This window comes from Mustela nivalis (assembly GCF_964662115.1).
Source record: "Mustela nivalis genome assembly, chromosome: 15".
Classification (NCBI taxonomy): domain Eukaryota; kingdom Metazoa; phylum Chordata; class Mammalia; order Carnivora; family Mustelidae; genus Mustela; species Mustela nivalis.
This window is the reverse complement of record NC_139034.1, coordinates 56,377,177-56,401,786: the sequence shown is the minus strand read 5'-3', so window position 1 is coordinate 56,401,786 and position 24,610 is coordinate 56,377,177. Positions and strand designations below refer to the sequence as shown.

The 24,610-nt window shown below is 39.8% G+C and overlaps 1 protein-coding gene across 8 annotated transcripts in view; it reads left to right on the top strand.

The window, feature by feature from the left end:
• KLF12 (KLF transcription factor 12) overlaps positions 1–24,610 on the top strand; it is a 512,550-nt gene that overhangs the window by 315,113 nt on the left and 172,827 nt on the right. For all 8 annotated transcript variants that reach the window (XM_082701278.1, XM_082701279.1, XM_082701274.1 and 5 more), the window contains one exon: positions 17,099–17,188. In XM_082701278.1, the coding sequence (XP_082557404.1) occupies positions 17,099–17,188 (90 nt within the window). The remainder of the gene's footprint in view (positions 1–17,098; positions 17,189–24,610) is intronic.

The following is a 24,610-nucleotide window of genomic DNA, read 5'->3' as shown; positions in this document are numbered from 1 at the left end:
CTGAACATTATATATAATTGCATTTTCTCTCCTTTCTTAGCATATCAGTTAGATTTCTTTTTAAATTATTATAGTGGTTGTCCTAGAGTTTTCAATGTACATTGACAATTAATCCAAGTCCCCTTTTAAATAATACTGTTCTGCTTCATGGGTAGCTTGAATGCCTTATAATATCAAAGTATGTCGGATTCCTCCTTCCTCTTCCTCGTATTAGCCCATCCAGAGGATTGTTCATTTCTGTTACATAGTGTTTTTGATCACTAGCATTTCTTTTTGCGTCTTTTTTAGAATTTCCCTTTCTCTGCTTCTGTTATCCGCTTCTTCTTGCATGTTGTCTATTTTCTTCTTCTTCTTCTTCTTTTTAAATTAAACCCCTTAGCATATTAAGCATAGTTTTTTTTTTTTTAACTTTTTATTTTTTATAAACATATATTTTTATCCCCAGGGGTACAGGTCTGTGAATCACCAGGTTTACACACTTCACAGCACTCACCAAAGCACATACCCTCCCCAATGTCCATAATCCCACCCCCTTCTCCCAAACCCCCTCCCCCCAGCAACCCTCAGTTTGTTTTGTGAGATTAAGAGTCACTTATGGTTTGTCTCCCTCTCAATCCCATCTTGTTTCATTTATTCTTCTCCTACCCACTTAAGCCTCCATGTTGCATCACCACTTCCTCATATCAGGGAGATCATATGATAGTTGTCTTTCTCTGCTTGACTTATTTCGCTAAGCATGATACGCTCTAGTTCCATCCATGTTGTCGCAAATGGCAAGATTTCATTTCTTTTGATGGCTGCATAGTATTCCATTGTGTATATATACCACATCTTCTTGATCCATTCATCTGTTGATGGACATCTGGGTTCTTTCCATAGTTTGGCTATTGTGGACATTGCTGCTATAAACATTCGGGTGCATGTGCCCCTTTGGATCACTACGTTTGTATCTTTAGGGTAAATACCCAATAGTGCAATTGCTGGGTCATAGGGCAGTTCTATTTTCAACATTTTGAGGAACCTCCATGCTGTTTTCCAGAGAGGTTGCACCAGCTTGCATTCCCACCAACAGTGTAGGAGGGTTCCCCTTTCTCCGCATCCTCGCCAGCATCTGTCATTTCCTGACTTGTTGATTTTAGCCATTCTGACTGGTGTGAGGTGATATCTCATTGTGGTTTTGATTTGTATTTCCCTGATGCCGAGTGATATGGAGCACTTTTTCATGTGTCTGTTGGCCATCTGGATGTCTTCTTTGCAGAAATGTCTGTTCATGTCCTCTGCCCATTTCTTGATTGGATTATTTGTTCTTTGGGTGTTGAGTTTGCTAAGTTCTTTATAGATTCTGGACACTAATCCTTTATCTGATCTGTCGTTTGCAAATATCTTCTCCCATTCTGTCAGTTGTCTTTTGATTTTGTTAACTGTTTCCTTTGCTGTGCAAAAGCTTTTGATCTTGATGAAATCCCAATAGTTCATTTTTTCCCTTGCTTCCCTTGCCTTTTGCGTTGTTCCTAGGAAGATGTTGCTGCGGCAGAGGTCGAAGAGGTTGCTGCCTGTGTTCTCCTCAAGGATTTTGATGGATTCCTTTCGCACATTGAGGTCCTTCATCCATTTTGAGTCTATTTTTGTGTGTGGTGTAAGGAAATGGTCCAATTTCATTTTTCTACATGTGGCCATATTAAGCATAGTTTTAAATTTTCTGATCTGATTATTTCAGCATTCCTGCCATATCTGACTCTGGTTCTGATATTTGTTCATTGTCTTCAAATTGCTTTTTAGTATGCCTTGAATTTTTTGTAGAAAGGGAGATAAATGAACTCCAGTAAATAAGCTTTTAGTAATGGTAAGGTATGGGGAGAAAAGACGTGTTTTGTAGTCCTGTGGTCAGGTCTCAGTCTTTTGGTGAAACTATGCCTCTTGACTGTGAACTTCCCCGGTGCGTCTCACTCCCCCGCCGCTCCCCTCTTACATGAACAGGGTGGCTGGTGGGGACTGGAGGTATGTTATTTCCCTTCCTGCAGTAGGGACGGTGCAGGTGAGACCCTAGCAGGTAAGGCTCTGGTAAGAATTTTTCCCAAGGACTGGCCTCGTTGAGAAGAACTCAGTGGTCTGGCATATTTCACACGGAAATCCTCCCTCTGGTGATAGTGAGGGCATTTTTCTCTCATAGCCACTGTAAGGACATGGTACAGCTCCTACAGATAAAACTCACAAAAATGTGGGGACCCCACATAACTGCATTCCCCTGCAGCTCTGACTCAGGCTGTCCACCGCGTGCCTCCAGCCACTCTTTAATTGCCGTTCGGGGTTGTCTTCTCCAGCGCTGGTCCCCACAAAAGTTTTTGTTCAAGGATCTTTGTTCTGGCAAGTTGTGGTTTTTCTATATCCTTTTGTCTTTCTCTCTACTTTTTAGGGCGGCAGTTTGCCTTACAACCTCATTTCTCAGATGGAGCTAACAAAAGTTGTGATTTTTGTTTACTTGGCCTTTTACTGGTATGATAGTTGGTCACTTTAGACTTGTTACGGGGTGGACTAGAAACTGAAAGTCCCTGAGGATACTCTCAGTTCTTCCAAAAATGCAGCACTAAGAATCCAGTTCTTGTCCTCTTCACTCTCTAGGAATTTCCTCAAATAACAATTCCAGGATTGTTACGTAATCAGAAATCTGCACAATGGGCAGAATGTAATTGTCCGTGGTTATCATAAGATAGTATATTTTGTTTAAAAATCTGAGGAATGTAAATCTTTTTGCTCCTATGGTTTTTCACAGAAGAACAGAAAAGATTGATTTTTCCAAAGACTAAAACCTTTTAAAATATACTCTCTGCTGCTCTATGTAGTTTAAAAAAAAAAAAAAAAAAAAAAGAAAGAAAAAAAAAGTCTTTGGCCCATAGCTTCTTTTCTCAGGGTGCTAAACTCTTAGCACAAGATAATAGTATCATGTGCCCATTTTTCTATAGTCATGGAATTGCCTAGAACATAATTTGCAGATTGAATACCAATATATCACAAATCTGTGGGTAATGAAAATATATGCAGACAATTGATAGCCCGCGTGAAGCAATGTAACAGGATTCAGTGCATCAATTATAAATATAACTTAGTAAGTTACTTTCAATTTCATCTACATAGTTTTTAGATTTGTAGTAGTTAAATTTTACCGGTAGCATGAATATACCCGTGGCTCTGTGTGTGTGTGCGTGCGGGCACTGTCCTGGTTAGAGAAGCAAGGTGACCCTTTTATACTTTATGAGGGGATGTAGCTAAAAATGTTGATTTCTCTCCTCTGTTTTCCTTTTAATCTGTTTGGTTCTTTTTTATCTCAAAAGGTGAACACCCAAATATTTCTTTTAATTACACAGATAATCTATGAAATTCATGAGAAGTGAGAACATTTGTCAAAGCAAAAATGAAAAACATGACTCCACGTTCTGTCACCTGTAATTTTGAATGTGCATCCTTTTAGTTTTATTCTGTCCGTCTCCCACTCGGTCCCTTTCCCTCCTCTTCTCTTCATCTCTTTCACACTCTCTTTGTTCTGAGCATTGTTTTTAACCATATGGCAACGTATTCTCCTGTCCTGTCTTTTTTCACTAATTATGATCATTCATCTCCTTCAAAACAAAAGGCACATATCATAAATTTAATGAATAAATATTATTCAGTGGTTTGTATGTCCCATAATCCATTCAACTAATTTCCTGTTGTCCAGCATTTAGATTGATTCACTTTAAAAACAATTTTTTTTAAAATACTGTAAGCAGTGTGGTGTTATACATACTTATATATGTGCTTGTTCGGTGATTTCTCTGAAATATCATCTGCTGTCATTGTTTTTACCAAGATGCTCATAGGCCTTGGGGTTTCTCCTCTATTTGTGTGTTCTCAGTTTTTTTTTTTTTTTAAGAATTTAGTAAACTTTTAAGTTAATGTGAAAGAGAAAATTGCATTTTATGGTATTTGAGGCTCTTGTTCTTACAATTTTATAGCATTCAAAAGGTGATGATGGTTCATAGTGCTCTGATCTTTAGGAATAAACCATGTACTTACGAGCAAGATAAACTTTACCATGTTTTGCTCTCTTAAAGCACAGCAGCAATTATGTTTGATTTTAAAGATCTGGTTTATCCAATACTGTGTTGAAAAATAATGCTCCTAAAGCAAATCTCTTTATATTTAATTTAAATAATCATACTTGCTAATTATGTAATATTTAAATATATTACATGATACATGTATATAGTACATAACCACATACATGTATTATATAACCACATATGTAATATATGACCATATATAATGCTTTAGCTCCTTTATGAGACTGACGCGCTGCCTTCTGCGCTTAGGAGGCAGGTGCTTTAGCTCCTTTATAAGTCGCTTTTAATCATTATGTACTAATAGACTTAATTTATGATTTTTATAAAGAAGATTTTATTTATTTATTCGACAGAGAGATCACAGTAGGCAGAGAGGCAGGCAGAGAGACAGGGGGAGGCAGGCTCCCTGCTGAGCAGAGAGCCCGATGTGGGGCTCGATCCCAGGACCCTGGGATCATGGCCTGAGCCAAAGGCAGAGGCTTTAACCCACCCAGGCGTCCCTAAAAAGTTTTTATTTTGGTGTAGTCCCAATAGTTTATTTTTGCTTTCGTATCCCTTGCCTTAGGAGACCTATGTAGAAAAATGTTGCTGTGGCCAATGTCAAACAGGTTACTGTCTATGTTCTTCTCTAGGATTTTTATGGTTTCAGGTCTCATCTTTAGGTCTTTAATCCATTTTGAATTTATTTTCATGTATGGTATAAGAAAGTGGTCCAGTTTCTTTCTTTTGCATGTTGCTTTCCAGTTTAATGAAAAGAAATGTTAGATGTATTGTATTATACTTGCCAGATTTCAAATGTTAACCAAAAATTAAGTGTGAGTAAATGGATAAACTTTTGTCTTTTCAAACTTTTTTTTTTTGGATAGAGGGACTTCTAGAGTTAGAAGGTTTACTTTTGTATTAACCCACTGAGCCACCCAGGTGCCCCAGTTTATGATTCTTTTTATCTGACTTCTTTTGTTTAAGATGTGGTCAGATTTTCTAAGGTACCTTTTGACCTTAGAATCCTGGTTTCTATGAAGAAAAGTGAAGTATAAAACATCATCCAGTAAATCAGATGTAGAGCTAAGAATTAAAACTCTTGTCTTCTAGTTTCTCATTGAAAGTTGGATTGCCATATGTGTTTGGATAGTTACAGTTTCTTACTTTGGGGATTTTCGAGGCTGCATGGGTCGATTCTCAGTGGCCATGTCCAAGAATGGGTCAAGAGAGCTTCCTAAAATTGCTATATTACTATTGAAATCCTCACAGGATGAGGAAATTCACAGCTCTTTGCCGGGATCTTTGCATTTGTTTAGTGGGGAAATTTGGATACACTGAAAGGGGTCTAGAAGGAATTTAAACAAAATAAGAAAACCATCTTACAAAATGTTGCTGATTTCCCAGTGAGTGTATGTTAAAGTAAACTATAAATATTCTTTATACCGGATGTTATTTTCTCTTCTAATATTGAGGTAGTGTTTATATTATTGGGTAATAAAATTCAACATAAAATTAAAATTATTTCCTAATGAGTTCATAACATCAGTAATTACAAAACTAGTGTTTCTTAAGTGGGACACCTTCCTTCTCTCACCATCCCCTTCCCTTTGACATTTAATAATTTCTGATTAGTGCAGCTGTGGGGGTGAGAGAAGGCTACCGGGATCCAGTGCTAGAAGGCAGGGATGCTGTTGTACGTCTTACAGTGCACAGGGGAGCCCCAGCCACAACGATGTATCTGATCTAAATGTCCATATTGCAGATGGTGAAAAGCCCAGGTCTGAAAGAATATTTGAGTCATGGCATTGGACTTCCTAAGGGGGCATATTTACTCTCTTTATAAGCAACATTTATTTTATCCATATTCAGTCTCAAGCAGCGGAACAAAAGGTAAAAGCAACTTCGGGGGTACCATAAGTTACACAGTTTCAAAATTACAATGTTTCTATTTTTATGGGTCAGATTTATGAATTGGCTGGCAGGAAGTTACAAGGCCTGAGTAAATGCTGTGCCGTTATAGAATTCCTTAATAAAAACGTGTACTTCAGATTTCTGTTGAATATATTTTGTTTCTTTTCTAACTTTCATTGTGTTACATTTTAGAATTTGAGAAAAGGGAAAAAAATTAGCCCTGGATTTAGTTTACTTACACATGTGCAGAAACACATACCTTATAGAAAGTCTGAGATGGGAAAAGGGTGGTTGATAAAATGAGCAAGTGCCGACGGGGAAGGACGAATGACGGCAGCTTGGTTGGTGACGTGGAGGTGTTCCTGTCACTGGCTTCCTCCTGCCCCAAATATGCAAATTGTTAGCCGATTGGGTTTATTTTATCTTCTCTGTTGTTCTTTTGTCCACCCCCCCCCCCCGAATTTTTCAAGTTTTCTGCCTTTCGAATTGCAGGCTCCTTTGTAGATATCTTCTCTAGTAACATACATGTTAGATATGTTATAGTAGTGTTTTTCTTTAAGACAGTATATCTCTGGGCAATCATATGAAGGAGAACCAGAAGTAAAGGGTTTTTAGCTTTGAATCAAATAGCTCGTGGTTGCTGGGAAGGGCTGTCAGACACTTCAAGGTTGCACCTAGTAGTTAGAGATGTTAAATGCCCTCCCTGGGATCCCGGGGGAGAGGCAGGTCATGTCTGTATGTAATTGGTGTGCAGCCTTACAGTTTTAAACAGACAGCATAGTTCATTCTTGCCATTTTTCCTGAGAAATTTTATTTTAATTGTGTAGCTCAGTCTTCCTTCAGTTCCCATCATCAGTATTTTTTTTTAACAAATCTACCATTTCCATTCTACCTTTTTTTTTTTTTAAAGATTTTATTTATTTATTTATTTGGCCCAGATTGAGAGAGAGCACACACAACCACACAGGCAGGGGGAGAGGGAAACCGCAGCACCCGCCCCCACGGGAAGGGAGCCCGATGTGGAGTTCCATCCCAGGATCCTGGAATCATGACCTGAGGCAAGGCAGACATTGAGCCACCCAAGTGCCCCTTCCATTCCACTTTAATGATAGTTCATAGAATCTAATACATGAACCTCAGTGGTTCTTCAGAGTCAAACAAAAATCAGATTAGAACATCCACTATTAAAAGTAAGTTTAATAGAATGGCAAAATAGTATTACTACTAATTAAAATTATTTAATATAGCTCTTAACATAAAAGACTTAAAAAGTACTGAAACGCTTGGTGTGCATTATCTCATTGAAACCTTAAAACAATTCTGTGAAGTAGGAAGTTATCTGCACTTTACAGATAAGAAAACTGAAACCCTAAGGAGGTTATACACCAAACAAATATGTGTTGAGTGTAACCCAGGAAGTATATTTTACTGAGCCCATGTTCTAGACAGTATTCTATTCCTACTTACACTTCTGTGCAATTATAAAAATGTACAGAAAAAAGCAGAGATGTGGACACAGAGTGCTTTTAAAAAGGTTAAAGATCAGGTAGTTTGAATTCTTGGAGACGGTATTGGAAAGAAATGAAAGGGGATATGTAACAGCATTGCCAATAGAAATGTTGACTTAGCTTGGGATTTGGATGATACATAAAATTTAATTATGACACCTGAAGACATCATTCGGGGAATCTGGAAAAGTCCTAGCTAGAGGTGAATATACTTGGAAATTGAAAGATAACATTTTGTCGAGCCTGTGCATTTGGCAGCCAACCAGTAATGTCCTCACTGCATCCCCACGATCCAGAGTATTGAGGGAAAAAGGGGCAGGATGTGCATGGCCACTTTGTGACCCGTCTGACATGGCTGTCCAGACAATGCCAACTATTGCAGCTTCGTCATCGTCAGTAGAACCTTTTAATAACAATCACTTTTGTTACATTTTCAACCACACGACAAACATTATGTAGTGCTTTTACAGGCTTTAACAATCCTTCTTGGATGAAATAACCTGTAAAAATCATCTTTTACTACCTTTACTTTTTTGAAACATGCATTAAAAACCGATATCGTGCTTAGGGTTTTCAAAGAATATAATATGATATTTGGTATAGAATCTTAATATAAACCTAGTTTACTTGTTTGCAGCTTACAATGCCTTTCTGGCTACGGAGGAGAACCTTAAGGTCGAGCTTTTGTCTTTTGTTTTCATCAGAATAGTTGAAATTAAAAAAAAAAATTAACTTGGATTTTTAATTCTCCTCCAAGTTCTTTTACTTATTCCCAACTCCTCAGTGCTATTTCTGCAGGCTGTGCAGGAGACAAACTCTCAACAAGCCCATGTTGTAGTAAGATAATCCATTTGGATTTGATAAGGAACCGTTTAACATCATTGTAGACCAGGAAAGGTAGAAATATAGGTCAATAGTCATTTCCTTTGTTTCCTACAGAAAATAAATGACTTAATATTTGATAGTCATCTTAATTTTCTCTAGGCACAGAAGACCCGTGTTGTCATTTCATTACATAAGCCATTCAGTGCTCTGAATGTGTTTTCATTATTATTCACATGATTTTCATAAAGGGTAAATGACTGATGAGTATGTTCACGTACAGTCCTTTTAAACTTGTACTTTGGCATATATCTGTTCCTCCCTCCCTCCCTTCCGTCTTCCCTCCTCCTCCTTCTTTTTTTTTTTTTGTAAGTTTCAATTATTGCAGAAGTCTGTAAAACATTACAAATCCTGCAGAGACAGTGTTAGTAAAAGCAGAGTCAGTTCTTGTCTTGAATACATAGCTAATAAAATGACTTATGTATGTTTGCTTTATTTCAACCAAACCTGTGTTTCCAAGTTTGGATACATTTGACTTTATGTATCTCTCAGAAGATTTGAACACACTCTGCTTAAGGAAAATCTACCTCTGTGTGTCACACATCTTGTGTATACAAAAATACATTGGAATTAATGATATACCCAAATATTCATGTAATCCAGAGTAGAGTAGTTCCTTTTTTTTTTTTTTTTAAAGATTTTATTTATTTATTTGAGAGAGAGAACATGAGTGGGGTGAGGGTCAGAGGGAGAAGCAGACTCCCTGCTAAGCAGGGAGCCTGATCCAGGACTCGATCCTGAGACTCCAGGATCATGACCTGAGCTGAAGGCAGTCCCTTAAGTAACTGAGCCACCCAGATGTCCTAGAGTAGGTCCTTTAAGAGATATTGGATGACTCGGGGTGCCTGGGTGGCTCAGTGGGTTAAGGCCTTTGCCTTCGGCTTGGGTCATGATCCCAGGGTCCTGGGATTGAGCCCCGATCCGGCTCTCTGCTCGGCAGGGAGCCTGCTTCCCTTCCTCTCTCTCTGCCTGCCTCTCTGCCTACTTGTGCTCTCTCTCTGTCAAATAAATGGATGAAATCTTAAAAAAAAAAAAAAAAAGAGATGTTGGAGGACTATATGACATGGTGGCTTTTCCTATTATGTTTCCTGCCTCAACCTTTGTGGACAGTCTGGAAAGATTAGTGCCATCCTCGACACTCCCTCTGGCTATGTTTTATCACCATTCTTCCTCCTCCTTGTCAGCCATCAAAAGCTGTTCATTCTGCCTTTGAACTTTTCTTCCTCCTCTTTCTTCCTGCTGCCATGGTGTTAGGTCTAGCTTACCACCTCTCCCCTAGGCTACTGGGCTGACCTATGAACTGGCCCTTCCTTCTGCATCCAAACCTGTATGTTCGTGGAACATCTTCCAAATTAATTCTAGTGCTGTCTTACTAAACACAAAGCTTAAACATACTTTGTTTTTGCAAAATAGACCTTCACAACTTCCAGTCACATACTGTGTGACGCCCAAACACATTTCTTTCCTAGGTCCCTTCAGCTCTTGAGGTAGGGAGCTTTTCTACCTTGTTCACTTGTGCTCCTAGCAGGTAGCATATAGCAGCACTATAGAAAAGTTTTTTTAATGAAGTGCTGTAACCCATAAGGCCCTTTGCAACCTGACCTGATCTCTTCTCCAGTGTCTCCTCCAATAAGCAGTTGCTCCAGCCACACCACAGCCTCTACCATTCTCCATAAATGTGGGGTATTTTGTAGCCCTAATAAGACTGTGCTTATGCTCTCCTTCTCATCTGTCAACAATCAGTAGCACCTGGGTCGGTTAGACCCAGGAGAACGAATTGGCCTTATGTCTGCCTGCATTTATTATTCTCATTAGCCCCACAAATATTTACAGAGATATTACTATCTGTTAGATACAGTTACAAGTCTGGAGGTAAGGATACTGTTAGGAACAAGAAGACAAGGTCATGTCCTTCCTGGAACTTAGATTCTAGTATAATGGCAAATAAAGGATTTGTCAGGTAGTGATGAATATGAAGATGGAATAGAATACACAGAGGCCCAGCGGAGAGGACATTTTTGACGTGGCTGAAATATAGCCTGAGCAGAATGGTATGAAATGGGGTTGGGTAGCTGGTTCGGGGCACCTGGGACACGTGGTTGGTGGTACCCTGTAGGGCAGGGAAAGGACTTTAGACGACCTTTGCACTGTTTGCCTTCAGTGTATCTCTAATCAGCCTGCCTTTTTCCTTGCTGCTCCTGCCCAGCCCTGGTTCCAGCCTTTTGTCAGATCTCAGAGGCCTGAAAACGCGAGCCACAGTAGCTTGGGCGGCTCTAGGCCCATAGGGTTTGCAGCCAGAGTCTGAATACCCAGCGCTTGAGGCTCTCGATCCCTGAAACCAGTGGAAGGTAGACTTAGCCCCAGAGTTAGACTGTCTGCCATTTTCATAATCTCGGGCGGATGACTTCATCTCTCTGCACCTGAATTTCTTGTCTAAAATGAACATAGTAAAAAAAAAAGGGGGAGGGGGAATAACTGGCTAGAATGAAACTCTATGAAACTTTCTCCCTTTTGTTCACTGGTAATACCCTAAGTGCCTAAACAGTGCCTGATACTCAGTAAGTATTTTTTGGAATGAATCAGTAAATGTACAAATGAATGATTTGATGAATGTAAAACACTCAGTACATATACACTCAGCAAATGGTAGCTATTGTTATTATGGTTGTTAATATTATTATTTTTAAAATTGTGATCCCTGTGATCATGCTGTGGTTGTGTTGCAAGTGTAATTTTCCACGTGTGGAGCCTGTCTGCTCTGTTGTCCATTGTGCCCAGGCTCATGGTGCCTGGCTTCTGTGTGCATGGGTGCGCCTGGGGAAGGAGACTTGGGCTGGGCACGTGCTTTCTAATTCCTGTCTGCTCTGTTACCTAGCTCTGGGCTCTGCTGGGGCTAAATCCTCAGAATTAGATTCCACTAGCCCTGTAGAGAGTCTTTTCTGGAGTCCTTTTCCAGGACCTAACTCACTTTTCTCTGGTCTTTATTTACCAAGATAAACTTCACGTGTAACGTTATGTTAGTTTCAGGTGTATAACACTAATGATTCGATATTCGTATATATTGTGAAATGATCACAGTGGGTCTAGTTAGCCTCCAGCACATTATATAGGAAATGGTTTTCCTAATACCCATTCTTTTAGCAGTCTTTGAATACACGATACAGTTAGTACTAACTATAGTTACCATGCTGTGTGTTATATCCCTGTGACTTACTTGTTTTGTAAGTAAAGTCTGTACCTTTTGACCACCTTCCCTGCTATGTGTGGATATATACCCCACCTCTGGCAACCACCAGTCTGTTCTCTGTATCTATGAGCTCCCTGGTGCTTTTAGTTAGTTAGTTTGTTTGTTTTTTACGATTACACGTGTAAGCAAGATCGTTTAAATTTTTTTTTTTTTTTTTTTTCTGACTGACTTCATTTAGCATGATATCCTCAAGGTTGATCCATGGTGTTACAAGCGGCAGGATTTCCTTCCTTTTTATGGCTGAATAATTCTTTTATCTTTACATGATGTCTTGTAAACTTGTTGCTTGTTGGCTCATCCTTGCGACCCCACACATGCTCCTACATGTTAGATCTCTCCCTGCAATGTTAATACCTGCCTGGCTGAGCCGAGGTTTTGTCCTCCCTCTGTAGGGTGTGGTCTTTGGTAGGCGAATGCTTTTCTTGCCATGACAGTGTCCTGTTTTGTTGTTGTTGTTGTTGTTATTGTTTTTTGGTTTTTGTTTGTTTTTTACATGGTTCCTGTTCTTCTGTCTTTGGCTTGCCCCTGATATTGGCCACAGTGCCTTGTGATTCACAGATGTGGCGTGGATGGAAAGAGGTGACTTTGGCACAGCAGAGACCCTCACTCCCTGTTTATGGAGAGATCTGGTTAACGGACAACCCCCAAGTGTGTGCAGTTCTTCAGAACAGGAATGATAAAACTAACTTTCTGTTACACTTTGTATTAATGCGGGGGTGGAGAGTGTTACTTGGACTCTGAGATGACATTTCTAAAATTTCAGTGTGAACTGCATTGTTGTAATTAAGCACTTGCCAACAGAGGAAACAATGATCCTTGCTATCGGGAAAATAGAAGTCCCCATGTGACGAGTACAGTTTTACCAGTCCTTATGACAGACCTAATTCCATGGTTCAGTGGGAGGAATTTGTGGAAGAGTTTTGTCTTTTTAAGACTGTAGACAGATAGTTCAAAATAATGTATTTATGGCTCATTACAACCACTGGAGGGGGTTTAAGTCGAGAGTTCCAGCAGGCCTAGCTGAGTTCTTAGTTGTACTGATACGGTCATCAGTGTGACATCCTCTCTTTCGTGCTGCAAAACAATGAAAGATGAAAGTCTGGGACGAAATGGCAAAGTATGTTTGAACTGATATTTATTTTGTACTATGAGAGGTGCTTTGATTAAGCATACTCCTTGCACCAGATTGATTGATCATTGTGAGGATATGTGAGCTTAGGAAAATACGCTCTTACACTTAATCTAAGAAATTATAAATTAAATGTGATGCCCAGGTGTATCTCCTTGAGTATCAAACATAGAGGGTAAAGTTCTTGTATCATCCAAGTGCATGAAACTGTTGTGTAAATATTGAATGAGCCACCAAGGGTATATGAATATTTTCAAAACACTGGATAGCAGATGAGTTTACCATAGATTTTTCTGGGTGTTGAAATCAGGATGGGTTGACTTGCTAAATTAATGATGAGGTATTTCTAGGATAGGATGCATAATCTCATCAAGGCAAGAAAATATGTTGAAACTTTAATTTAAAGGAAAAAAAGGAAATAGCTTTGAAACCATGGGCTTATTTGACCTCTTACTGATATTCCCCAAAATGTTGATACTCACCAGTGACCAGAATTTGCACATTTAATTCACTGACTAAATTAGCTTAGTCCTGAGAGGAGCTGTTAATGGAGATTCCAGAGTTCCTGAGAGAGGGAGAGAGGGGAGAGAGAGAGATGGGGAGGGGTGAGTGGGGCAGGGAGGAGGGGAGGGGAGTAAAGGAGGAAGAATGGTGGATGGGGAGAGAGAGGATTGGTTTGGAACAGAGCTGTACTCCCTTGGTAATGTTGAGACCTTAGACAGTTTAACCTTCTTATATCTCAGATGTCTCATCTTCAGAGAATGTAGCATTGACTTCTTGGGTTACTGTAAGGACTAAATGAGTATCCCTTAGCACAAGGTCTAGTCCTTAATAGATATGCACATATGATGTAATTGTGTTTTTTATTAAGATAACAATAAAATGCCTTTTTTTATTCTGCGGTGTGATTTGTTATATAATGATAGATATTCGAACCTGTTGGCTCCGCCTGATTCTAGTCTTTTAGGTTTGTTGGTCCTTACCTGTATAAAACAAGATGAATTTCACTCTTTTGTGTTTCAGCACATGTTTGGGGGCTATGATAAAACAGTTATGTTTTCTCCAAAGAACTGGGTGACTCACAGTCAGGAAGAGGGTGAAGAAAAGGCTTGCATTTTGGGAATAGGAGGACAGATTCTAGTAGTTGCCATGGGGAAGTTCCACCCCATTCTGTTTTTATGAGATGATCATTGAACATCGGTCTCTATATTTCCTGGCCATTCCATTTAAAATATTTTGAGATGTTAGGATTATTGATTGAAGGTTATGCTTGTCCTGGTTTTGACTAAGAGAGCTACCATCAGTTAGACTTCTGTGTTGCCAAATCTTATTCGGCAAAAAGGAAAGTCCAGAGTATTGTTCTCATTCAGTGTACATGTGGTTGGTCAACGACCATCTAATAAGCTAATGGTTACCTTTTGCTTTAATTAATAAAGTGTATTCATACGAAGCACGCAGTGTGAGTATATACACGTGTGTGCACATGTGTATATGAATGTATACATACACAAATGTAAATTATACAAGGTTGTATAATATCAAAATGTTCATCACAACCAAATATACAAAGAATACGATGTTCCTTAAATTGATGACTGTGTAATTTTATTTACCTCTTGGGAATCAGTTGAGCTATTGATTCCACAGCAAATGTGGTTTGATTAAGATCATGGCAAGATATGCTTGACAGCAATTGCGAATTATTAAAGGTTATTACATATTTAAAGTTTACAGTCAACTGAGATTGTATGTATCTGATTTTAGCTTAGGGAGATAAATCAATCGATATTTTATCCCAGGAACTATGTCCTCAAAGCTATACAATTACCATGTGCTCCATAAAACCATACCCTTTCCTGAATGGTCCGGAATATGGTGTGATGCTCAGTGCTTATGTTTATACTAAGCAGGGTTGGAATCATGAATGTAGAGATGAATATGCTTTATATAAATTTATAATATCGCTTTCAGACGTATATATAAATTGAATCTGCACTAGTTGAGTTTAATAGTTAAGGATTGGTTTCTTCGCTGTGAACACTATTATTCATGGTGTTATTATAGTTGGGGCTGTGGCTGATCCTGGAATATCATGGAAAGAGAAATATTTTGAGGGAAAACTTAATTTCTTTAAAAAAAACTCTCAAGAGGTGTTTTATTTTTCCACTTTTATAGGAAACTAACATCTACATCCTATCTTTAACACACATAGGCTTAGTCAAGAGTAACAATAAAAAACATCATGAAAATACAGTGATATTTAAATGTGCTAAATGGAACATGGGCCGAGTCAGGTTTTCATGATTTATCAGTTTTTAACTTCAAAGACTCTGGTTAGCTTGCATTTTTTAAACTAATGAGTTTATCACAGCCTGTGAGGAGAATGGTTAAAGTCTATCAGCTGTAAATTGGTACAGAGCACTGAAAGGGACATTAGCCTCTAATCAGATTCCAACAGTTCATTAAACCTGTCTTTCCAGAACCTCGCTTTGTCTTTTCCCTGTCTTTGCAAGGCATCTTCCCCCTTTCCTCTGGGCAAGACCTCCTCCAGGGTAGGAAGCAGTATCAACTCATTCTTCATTGTCTACCAACCAAACAGCCTGCGGGATGCTTTGTTAGGGGAGATTTCTGGCTGCTGTGAAGGGCAGGGGCGTGGAGGGCTGGAGGGCTGCAGGAAGGCTTGCTTAAAACTGGGTGGTTGCAAGCCAAGCTGGCCGCTTCCAACCACGGAAGCAAGTGACACGTTAGGATTTGAGATCCATGCCTGATGTGTAAACAACCCACCAGCTTCCATGAAAGGATTTAAAGCTTTGAACAAATTAACTGAGCTTGCCAGGGAGACCACAGTTCTTTCTGCTTGAAGCTATTAGGATGCAAAATGCCTAAAAAATATGGACAACTCAAAAGCACAAATTTAAAAAAATGCATCCTGCCAGTTTTAATACTGTTGCACATTTCTAAGAAAAGAACCTGACAGTAGTTTTTCTTCTTTTTATTACCTAATAGACTAGGTAGCATGGAATTTTTAAATGCTCATTAGTTAGCTCTGGAGTAAATTTGCCTTTTCTTCTTATTGATGTCTCAGAACAAATATGTGTGAAAAGAGGTTCTATAAATTTTATTTCTTATTTTTCTTGAAAAAGATTGGCAAGAAATAGAGATAATTAGAGCTTTACTATACTGCACTCTGTTGGTATTATTTGGTAATAAAAACATTTATGATTTATCAAAGTGGGAGTTGTTTTTATTTAACTACTTGACAGAAAAGGAACCATGTGAGAGGCAAAAACCTGAAGGTATAGAAATGATATTAATCTTTGTCATCAAAGGCATGCAAAATATTTAGAAACAGATCTCTTTTTCTTTTGAGGAGACCACTTTAGAGTCCTGTGCTTACGTTCTATGATTGAGCAAAGAAACCATTCTAAAAACTCAAACTTAGTCATTTCAGTTTCTGAGTTTGGTCAGTAGGGGAAGGGAAGGTTGACATTCTAAACGTGTTTTAAAACAGGATTTTGGCTTGAAGCAAGCAATCATAAGTGTCTTTTGAACTCTCTTCATAGGTTATTGACTTTAGAAAATCCCCAAAGCAGTGAAAATTAATAGAGAATAACCTCGATTTAATCTTTTCGTAAATATTGTTTGAAATTCTACTGAGTCACTATAGAAATAAGTAGAAGTTCTCCTTTCAAGAAATGGTAAATTCAGCCAAACAAATACCAAAATAGAAAACAAATTGTTATTTATTTTTTGGTTGTGACTTGAGCTTAAAAATTTATATGAGTTGTTTTTGAAATAAATGTTTGAGGTCAATACATAGAAATTTTCCTTTGATCTGAAGTGCCATACTAAAATTCAGTGTCTAGAATTATATTATCTTGTTTTTAAAAATTATTTAGATTTTGACAATAATGTGAGGATATGGTCATTTTTTATCTATTTTCTCCTTTGTGGATTTCTGCACACATGCAACCTCTGGAGCTAAGGAAGAGAGAAACATCCTTCTCTTTCTTTCCACCGCTGTAAAAGTGTGATGAATCTTTCCAACCCCATATAAATTAATGTTAAGGTTTCTTTACTCCAGTTTATTATCGTCTGACCTCTAACCCAGAGGTCAGAGAATCAGACTGATTAATTCAACTTCGTGGTCATTATTTCAAATGATAGTTCAGAATGGGGGGATAATTGGTTATGCTGATAGTCTCATTTAATTATACTTCATTGTTAAAAAAATTAGGTTAGCAATACTAAATGTACTACCATGAAGGAAGAGTCTACCAGATGTCCTCATTTGAATGCTTTATGGCTGACTTTCTCTCTCTCTCTCTCTTCTTCCTCTCAGAATATCAACACCTTTGAGAACAGAATGTTAATGCTTGATGGGATGCCGTCAGTCAGAGTCAAAACCGAGCTTTTGGAATCTGAACAAGGGGTAAGTTTCAAACAGTGCCCCACCTTCTTCTCTACGTGAGCGCGGCAAGTCGTTTCCAGAGCATCCTGACGTTTGCTGACTTTCACTTGCCTGTGCCGTTTCTCTCGACCCACGATCATCTGCGGCTGGTGGATTCTTGCCCATTTGTAGCCTCAGCCATGTCGAACTTGGAAAAGACAACTTCCTGAAACTAGGAAGGCACAGTGACCTTATAAGAACCATATGGTTTTATTTAAGTTAGTGAAGGTTTTTGAAAAGCTAATAAAAATCCAAAGCAAAGAGGAATTATTAAAAAAAATAAGATAGGAATATAACCTCCATGCCAAAATGGCTTCTTTCTTAGGAAGTTACAGGGTACAGGTATGGGAATGTTCCTCTTTGCCGGGTTGGTTTCACTTTTGACATTTGTATTTACCCTTTTGTGTACCACGAGGACTAGACGACAGTGGACGAAATTCGGGTCGGTGAGTTTGAAGTGCGAGTAAAGCAAAAGAAGGCTTAGCTAACAAGACATAGCAAAATTGACACATGAACATTGAAATATGAAGACTTAAGATTGGGTTGAAAATTGAAAATACGAAGACTTAAGAGCATAGCTGGATTTCTTTTTTAAAAGGACATGGGGGATTTTGTAATTGTTAACATCTGTAGCTTTCGTAGTTGAAATTGTAATAAGGGCCGTGTGACTGCGTGCGGCCTTGGCTGACCACGTTTCGTATTTATGTGCGAAAGCACTGCTCGTGTGCCCGGGGGCCCGCTGCCTCCCTGTGTTACTAACCCCCCACCATTGAGGCACTCCAGGTGACCGGAACTAGGATGGATTAAGTAAATATTTCATCTTAATCTTATTAACTAATCTCTTAACCACAAACAGCACAGCACTGGCCGTGTTTTATAAGTGAGCAACCAGAAGACATTTTAAATGTCGATTAAATTTCACTTGTAAAAATCTGTGTGCGTGAGTTGGTGTGGGACCCCGATCGAGGGGTTCAAGGGGTTGGGATGCTGCTGGATTAGAGGGACTTCATTGTGAGGAACCGAGGGCATGAATCCTGCTGGTAGCATGTAGAGGGTTTCTGCGGTAACTTGCCCAGGCCCGAGCAATCCGGGGCAGGGCGAATGGTGTCACAGTATAAAGTTCTTTTATTCACGTGCAGCCTGTGTCTGAAACGGTTTGTAGTCAGTGTTGATTGTTGTCGCTCCGCAGTGAACTCTGTGGAGTATGTCAGCCGCTGACACGCCTTCCCCGCTCTGGGCGGGATGTGTCCGCAGACCCACTTAGGGTCAACCTCACACTTAGGCTGCGGAGCATCACCATAGAAGAAACCGGTTGGCGGCGAATGATACCATTTGTTCCATGTAGACAGTGCCGCAGGAAGACGTCTTGTCTCCGCCTGGATTTTCTAGCCTGACTCAATCAAGTTAAACTCTACGTCTTCCAGACCAAGTAGTTTTTCCCTTTGCTGTTGGACCTAACATGGGAAGGATTTGTTTGATTTCTTGGGAATTTCCGTTTTCCTATTCCAAGTGCATGAGCATCAGTTTCTGCAGGTAAATTTCTACACACCCCGTGTTTAAGTTGAACACACCACACAGACCACAGTGTCCCATTCACAGAGGATAATAGCCTTTTTCCACTGCTGATGGAAAAACGATAAAGTGGTATATCCCACATGGTTGCTTTTATGTCACGAGATGTTCTTCAACTCGAGTAGCAGTAAATCTACTCGAGTCGCGCGTGTTGGAGGAAAGCAGGGAAGCACAGAAGCCAGAAGGTCCTACTTGTGCTGCTGCTCAGAGCAACGAGGGTCCTCATTGCCGCCAGCTCTGGGAACCTTTGGTGATGTCAGGATACTTCCCCTTTACTGTCCGTTTTCAGTTGTAAGGTAAGGTTTGCATGAAAGATTTCGATGCACAAAAAACAAAAGCCAGGATTCCTAGGGGTTTTCCATTGTGAATACGAACCTCATGCTACTTGCTTTATAGAAAGTATTTACTGCCCTCAAATAAGGACAGGAAAAATGGTAGGTTCGTAGGTTTTACTTAACTCTTAGTCATGAAAATCAGTTTTCCTCCTTGTGAATGGAGCTGCTGTTAATATTTTAACCCGCATTTAGATTGTGTATGTTGAAGGGAAGTAGAAACTTGATTTTATTCTTTTCCTTACCTTTGTATGAACTTCTTAAATATATGGCAGACATAATTTTGTTCTCTTTTACAGTAAAGCTTTAAGAGAAGCAGCCCAGTGTTTAATGGAATGTATTATGACCTCATTATTTATGGAATATAGTAATTTGTATTTAATCATTTATAATATTTCAGTCCAATTTTTCTTTAAAATTAGGGATTAAAATCTAGACTTTTAGTGAACTTCACTTTTGTTCATTTTATTAGAGTTTTTAATTGGGGTATAATGGGGTTGGGTGATACATAGTATCATTTCAGAATCAGAACTATTTTAGATAAGGAATAACAGAATTCTAAAGATTTCCTTATTTCAGTCTTCTAGGACTCTCCTCAGTTCCTGTTAGAAGCTGGTTGAAGTTTGACTATTTTTATAAGAAAGTGTGAACATTGCTGAACTTGATCAAATATGTGATTATGGGCTTTTGAAAAAGATGTGATATTAGTAACAATAAACACAAAGTCATAGAAATGAATCAGTGCATCACAGCAATGAATGAGAAAGCCTCAGCTTGATGTCAAGGATTAGATTCTGAAATCACTCTGAAGACTTAATTTCACGAGTGTGTTTTTAAGATATAGACATTAAACATTCAGTCTTTAGGGGAAGAAAAGTTTCAAGTGCTTTTCAGGCTCCAGGTGGCATTGTAAAGATGCACTACATAATACAGCCCCCCTGTTTCAGTGCGCCACGCACACATATGTCCATTCTCCTCTGCTGGTTATAAATAGTCCCTGTCAGCTGGTCTGTACATATCTCCCCACCCTTCCAAGGAATTCCAGACCTGATGACCACATTTCAGAGCTGGAAGAAAGACTGTGGAATGGGTTTAGGTTAGCTACTCTGCTTTCTGTCTTCTCTGAAAAGTTCTGGTTGCCTGGCCTCATTCTCTTAATAGTTTAATGGTGTGTGAAGGGAATAGTCACAGCTCTTCAATCAGATTGTAAGCTCTTGGAGGGCAAGAACTGTTCCTTGTATTTTTCTTGCAGGTCCCAGTCCCCGGCAAGTGGTCAGGAAATACATGCTTTACTTGTCTGGGTATTATAACTGGCATGGCGAAAAAATACGGAACCAGTGCGTCATTCCTCATTATAAACCTGCTCTGTCGACTTCATAGGGTGGTTGTGAACAAAACAATAAAACTTGGAAATGCTGGAAGCACACATTCTCATTGATGGTATAGTGTTCAGCTTGTAGCCCTGTGAACGGAATAGGTACAGTAACGTATCCACACCGACTCTGTGCCCCTCCCCGCCTTCTGTTTGGAATTCTGTCACTCCCGCATCCTTAGTTTTATGATATCTAAGTAGATTATTATTGTAGTCTCTTGAAACGGGACTTTGGTTTTCTTCGGGCTTGTCGGTAATACAGCACATGCTGCTAAGCAGTCCATGGGAAGGGCATGTGCTCTTGTGATACACTTCAGGGGCACAGCAAGGAGTGCTTGAATGACTTTGACTGTGACCTTTGGTGCTTGTGTCCTGCTGTTACAAGAGCTTCCCAAATGCTGTCGGCCTTTGGATGTTCTAACATGTTATTAAGCAAAGGACGAAAGCAGGAAGAAGAGGACTGGAACGATTCTACCCAGAGATAAGGCAGGAGCAGAGAAAGGGTACTGCCTCAAAGATGTAAAATATGATTTTTGTTCCTGGCCTTGGAGCTCCCTGGCTTGAATGGCCTTGGGAAGTGACTGCATAACTCCAGGCCTCTATGTCCTCGTCTGTACAGTGGGGGTGTTAAAGGCTGGCCCAGGTTCCGGCCAACATTCTTCAAGTCTGGTAATGGGCCAGGAGTGAGAAAAAGCATTTCTCCTTGGGACTTTAACAATCCTACCATGAGGAAGCTACCTGTGTGTGCAGGTAGAAATGCCTAGACTTGAAAGGGGGGCAGACCCAAGTTCAGATGTTCCCCGTGCCATGGGCCAGCTGTGTGGGACCCATTGGTCTCTGTCCACCTATTTCTCTTCTTTTGGGAAGTGAAGTGAACCGTCTAGCCTCCGAAGAGCCTGCCTCCCTGCTTGAAGAAGAGCAGGAATAAAAAGGACCCCATTGCTTCCGTTTCGATGGATGCAATTCTCATATCATATTTAGTAGAGGTTAAACAACTGGACTAATTTAGAATTCTATTTTTTTTTTAATTTTTTTTTTTAAAAAGATTTTATTTATTTATTTGACAGATAGATCACAAGTAGGCAGAGAGAGGAAGGGAAGCAGGCTTTCTGAGAGCCCGATGCGGGGCTTGATCCCAGGACCCTGGGAACATGACCTGAGCCGAAGGCAGAAGCTTTAACCCACTGAGCCACTCAGGCACCCCATAATTTAGAATTTTAAAAGAAGAGTTAAATCAGATCTCTAAGTCTAACCCTTATTTATTTATTTTTTTGAATTTTTATTTAAGCATATCTGGAGAAATATTTCAAATTCTGGTTAGATTTTATCACATAAGAAATGGGATAATGAAGCCAGAAATCAGTGATTCCATGAACACGAAAGTGACACCATATTTTGGTGTGACAGTGGCATTTGGCCACAATTTTTTAGCAAAGGGGTTCTGAGTGTGTATACGTCAGAGAATACTTCTTGATGTGTTTACCGGGGAGACGATGAGGTGTGTGGGATTTGCGGCAGAGTGAAGTGGGGGGACAGAATGCGCGGGGAGGAAGATGACATACGGCGGGCCAGGATTCCGTCATTGTTGAAGCCATGTGACCGGTACCCCGGGGGCTCGTGTAACCGTTCTGCCTGATTTTGTGTATCTTTGGGATCGTTGGAAGTAAAATGTTTAAAAAGGAAAAGAAGCTCTCTAAATAAAAATAGAAAAGTTCATCAGCGCACGGGCATCAGACGGAGTCCTCAGGGAAACTCGCCTCACCCAGCCACCCTCAGTGTCCGCTCTGTCTGTGGGGAAGGAGTGCCAGCTGTGCTCAGGCCTGGGGTTCTCCTCTCCCTTCCGCTGTAGGGCACGTGCGTTTCTGACCTGTGGGCCTGGAGGTGGAGAGTGGTAGCAAGAGTGGAGCAGAGAGAGAGGGAGAAACGTGTTGGGTGTTTTGCCAATTTTAAGGGCTCCAAACAGTCTGTGATTGGGTTGTAGAAGACCTTCGTGTGTTCCACCGGGGGCAAAGCCCAATGTGTCTTTACCGCAGCTGTGGGACCCCGAAGGGTGCAGGTGTGGCAGCAGATGGGTTTAATCGTATCCTCATGGCTTACGAGTAGGAAATGTCAGGCCAGAGATCCCTATGAGCACCCTAATTTTAGAGATAGGACAGCAGAGGGGCGCCTAGGTGGCTCAGTTGGTTAAGCATCTGCCTTTGGCTTGGTCATGATCCCAGGGACCTGGAATTGAGGCCCACATCGGGCTCTGTGCTCAGTGGAGAGCCCGCTCTTCCCTCTCCCTCTGCTGCTCCCCCTTGCTTGTGTTCTCTCTCTCTCTCAAATAAATAAATAAATCTTTAAGAAAACGAGAGTGAGAGGACAGAAGGGAGTAATGACCCTTTTTCTAGATGCAGCTTGCAGTAACTTTTGCAAAGCATTCTGCAGGACATTCATAACAAGGTGGTGAAGGCATTTCTGTATCACAAAAGACAGACTAGCAGCGTTAAGGTAGTATATTGTACCTTCCTGTAGAGTAGAGTTTTGCTTTATGCTTCTCACTATTCCTCATCGTCTCAGCACAAGGAGCTTACAGCTAGGCAGGGCTTGATGAATAGTAATTCAGATGCTATTTATTGTAAGTGAGAGCCAGGGCCAGACTGTAGAATATTGAGGATTTTGAGACAGGTGCTGTTTTGGAAAAGACCCCAATCTTTAGGCTTAATAAAGAAATGGAGACAGGTGCAAGTCTTGTAGCTGAACCGAGACATGTGCTATGGAATGTTTAAGACAGGCAGTTGTATCAAAATTTAGTAGCTTTAGAGAAAAACAACAACAACAACAAACCTTTTTCTTTTTCTCAGAAAACTGTTATGTTTAATCTCACATAAAAGGTTTAATATATATCTGTGTATAAAAGCTTAGCAAGACACTGTTACTGTAATGACTTCATCAGAAGAAAAGAAAAGGCATTGTAAAAATGCCACTTGCATTACCCTTTAACAGAGGCTCATTATTACCTCCCCTACTGCAGAACAGGAGCCGGCGTAGCTAGTAAATTGGTAGAATTATCTTAGACATATGAATTTGCTTATCATTTAATATTCTCCCATGACCCACGGCTTGAGATCTTTTGATCTGTAGTGAAATCTTTGCATATCACTACGTGGCTTCAAAGAAAAACATATGCAGAAGTTGTGTTATTCCTAATCTGAGAAGACCATTTTTTTTTTAAAAAAAAGGGCAGGAAAAAGTATCTGTACTTGCAAAACTCATTTTAAGGAAGAGCTATCCTCCACTAAAGAAGCAGAGTTGGACTGATTTTAATAATGTCAGAATGGCCAATAAATGTATTAATAGAAAGAATTGAAAATCAATGAGCTGTGATAGTAATTACAGATAGTACCCAAGGGAAATATAGCAGGCAGGCAAATCCTTTCCCTTGGGGGCTGCCCTGGGCAAAGCTATGAAGTTGATAATTCTGCCCTCCCTCTTTCCCATTAGCAATGTACTTTCTCCTTCAACTTAATTCTTGTCCATTCACAGCCCAGACGTTCCCAGCCCTCCGTGCATGCGGTGATGGCTCAGGGTACCCACGGACCCACAGACCCACTGATGACCAGTTTTACTGGAGTCTCTTTAATTGAGGAAAATGTAAAGTGCTATTCTTTCTGGGAGTCATTTGCATTTTTATAGGGTCAGTGCTTTCTAAAAAAGAACACTTTAAAGAGTAATTTGGAAATTTGGAGTTAGGGAAAATTAACCTCTCTGCAATATTTCAGTTTATGCATGATTGTGTTTTCCTCCATGTACTGGTCTTCATGGTAGAATTACAAAAACAAAATCTGGACCATGAGGCAAGAGTTGCTCTTTATCTAGATATGTTTTCATGTGCTAATATTTACATGCTGATTCACAGTTTATAACTGTGATTATAGCTTATTTAACCCTTGGAGGACTTTTGCTTTGGACCATGTGGGATTAGTTACCATGGGAACTGACCTCTTACCGTAGACAATTAGAAAGCCAGATAAAATATATGAAATGCTTTTACATATTGAGCAACAGACAGTTAAGGACTATGATCCTTGGGAGTAAGGCAGAAAAGGAGGTGAACCTTACTGGTGTCTTAGCCTTCTGCCTAAGAAC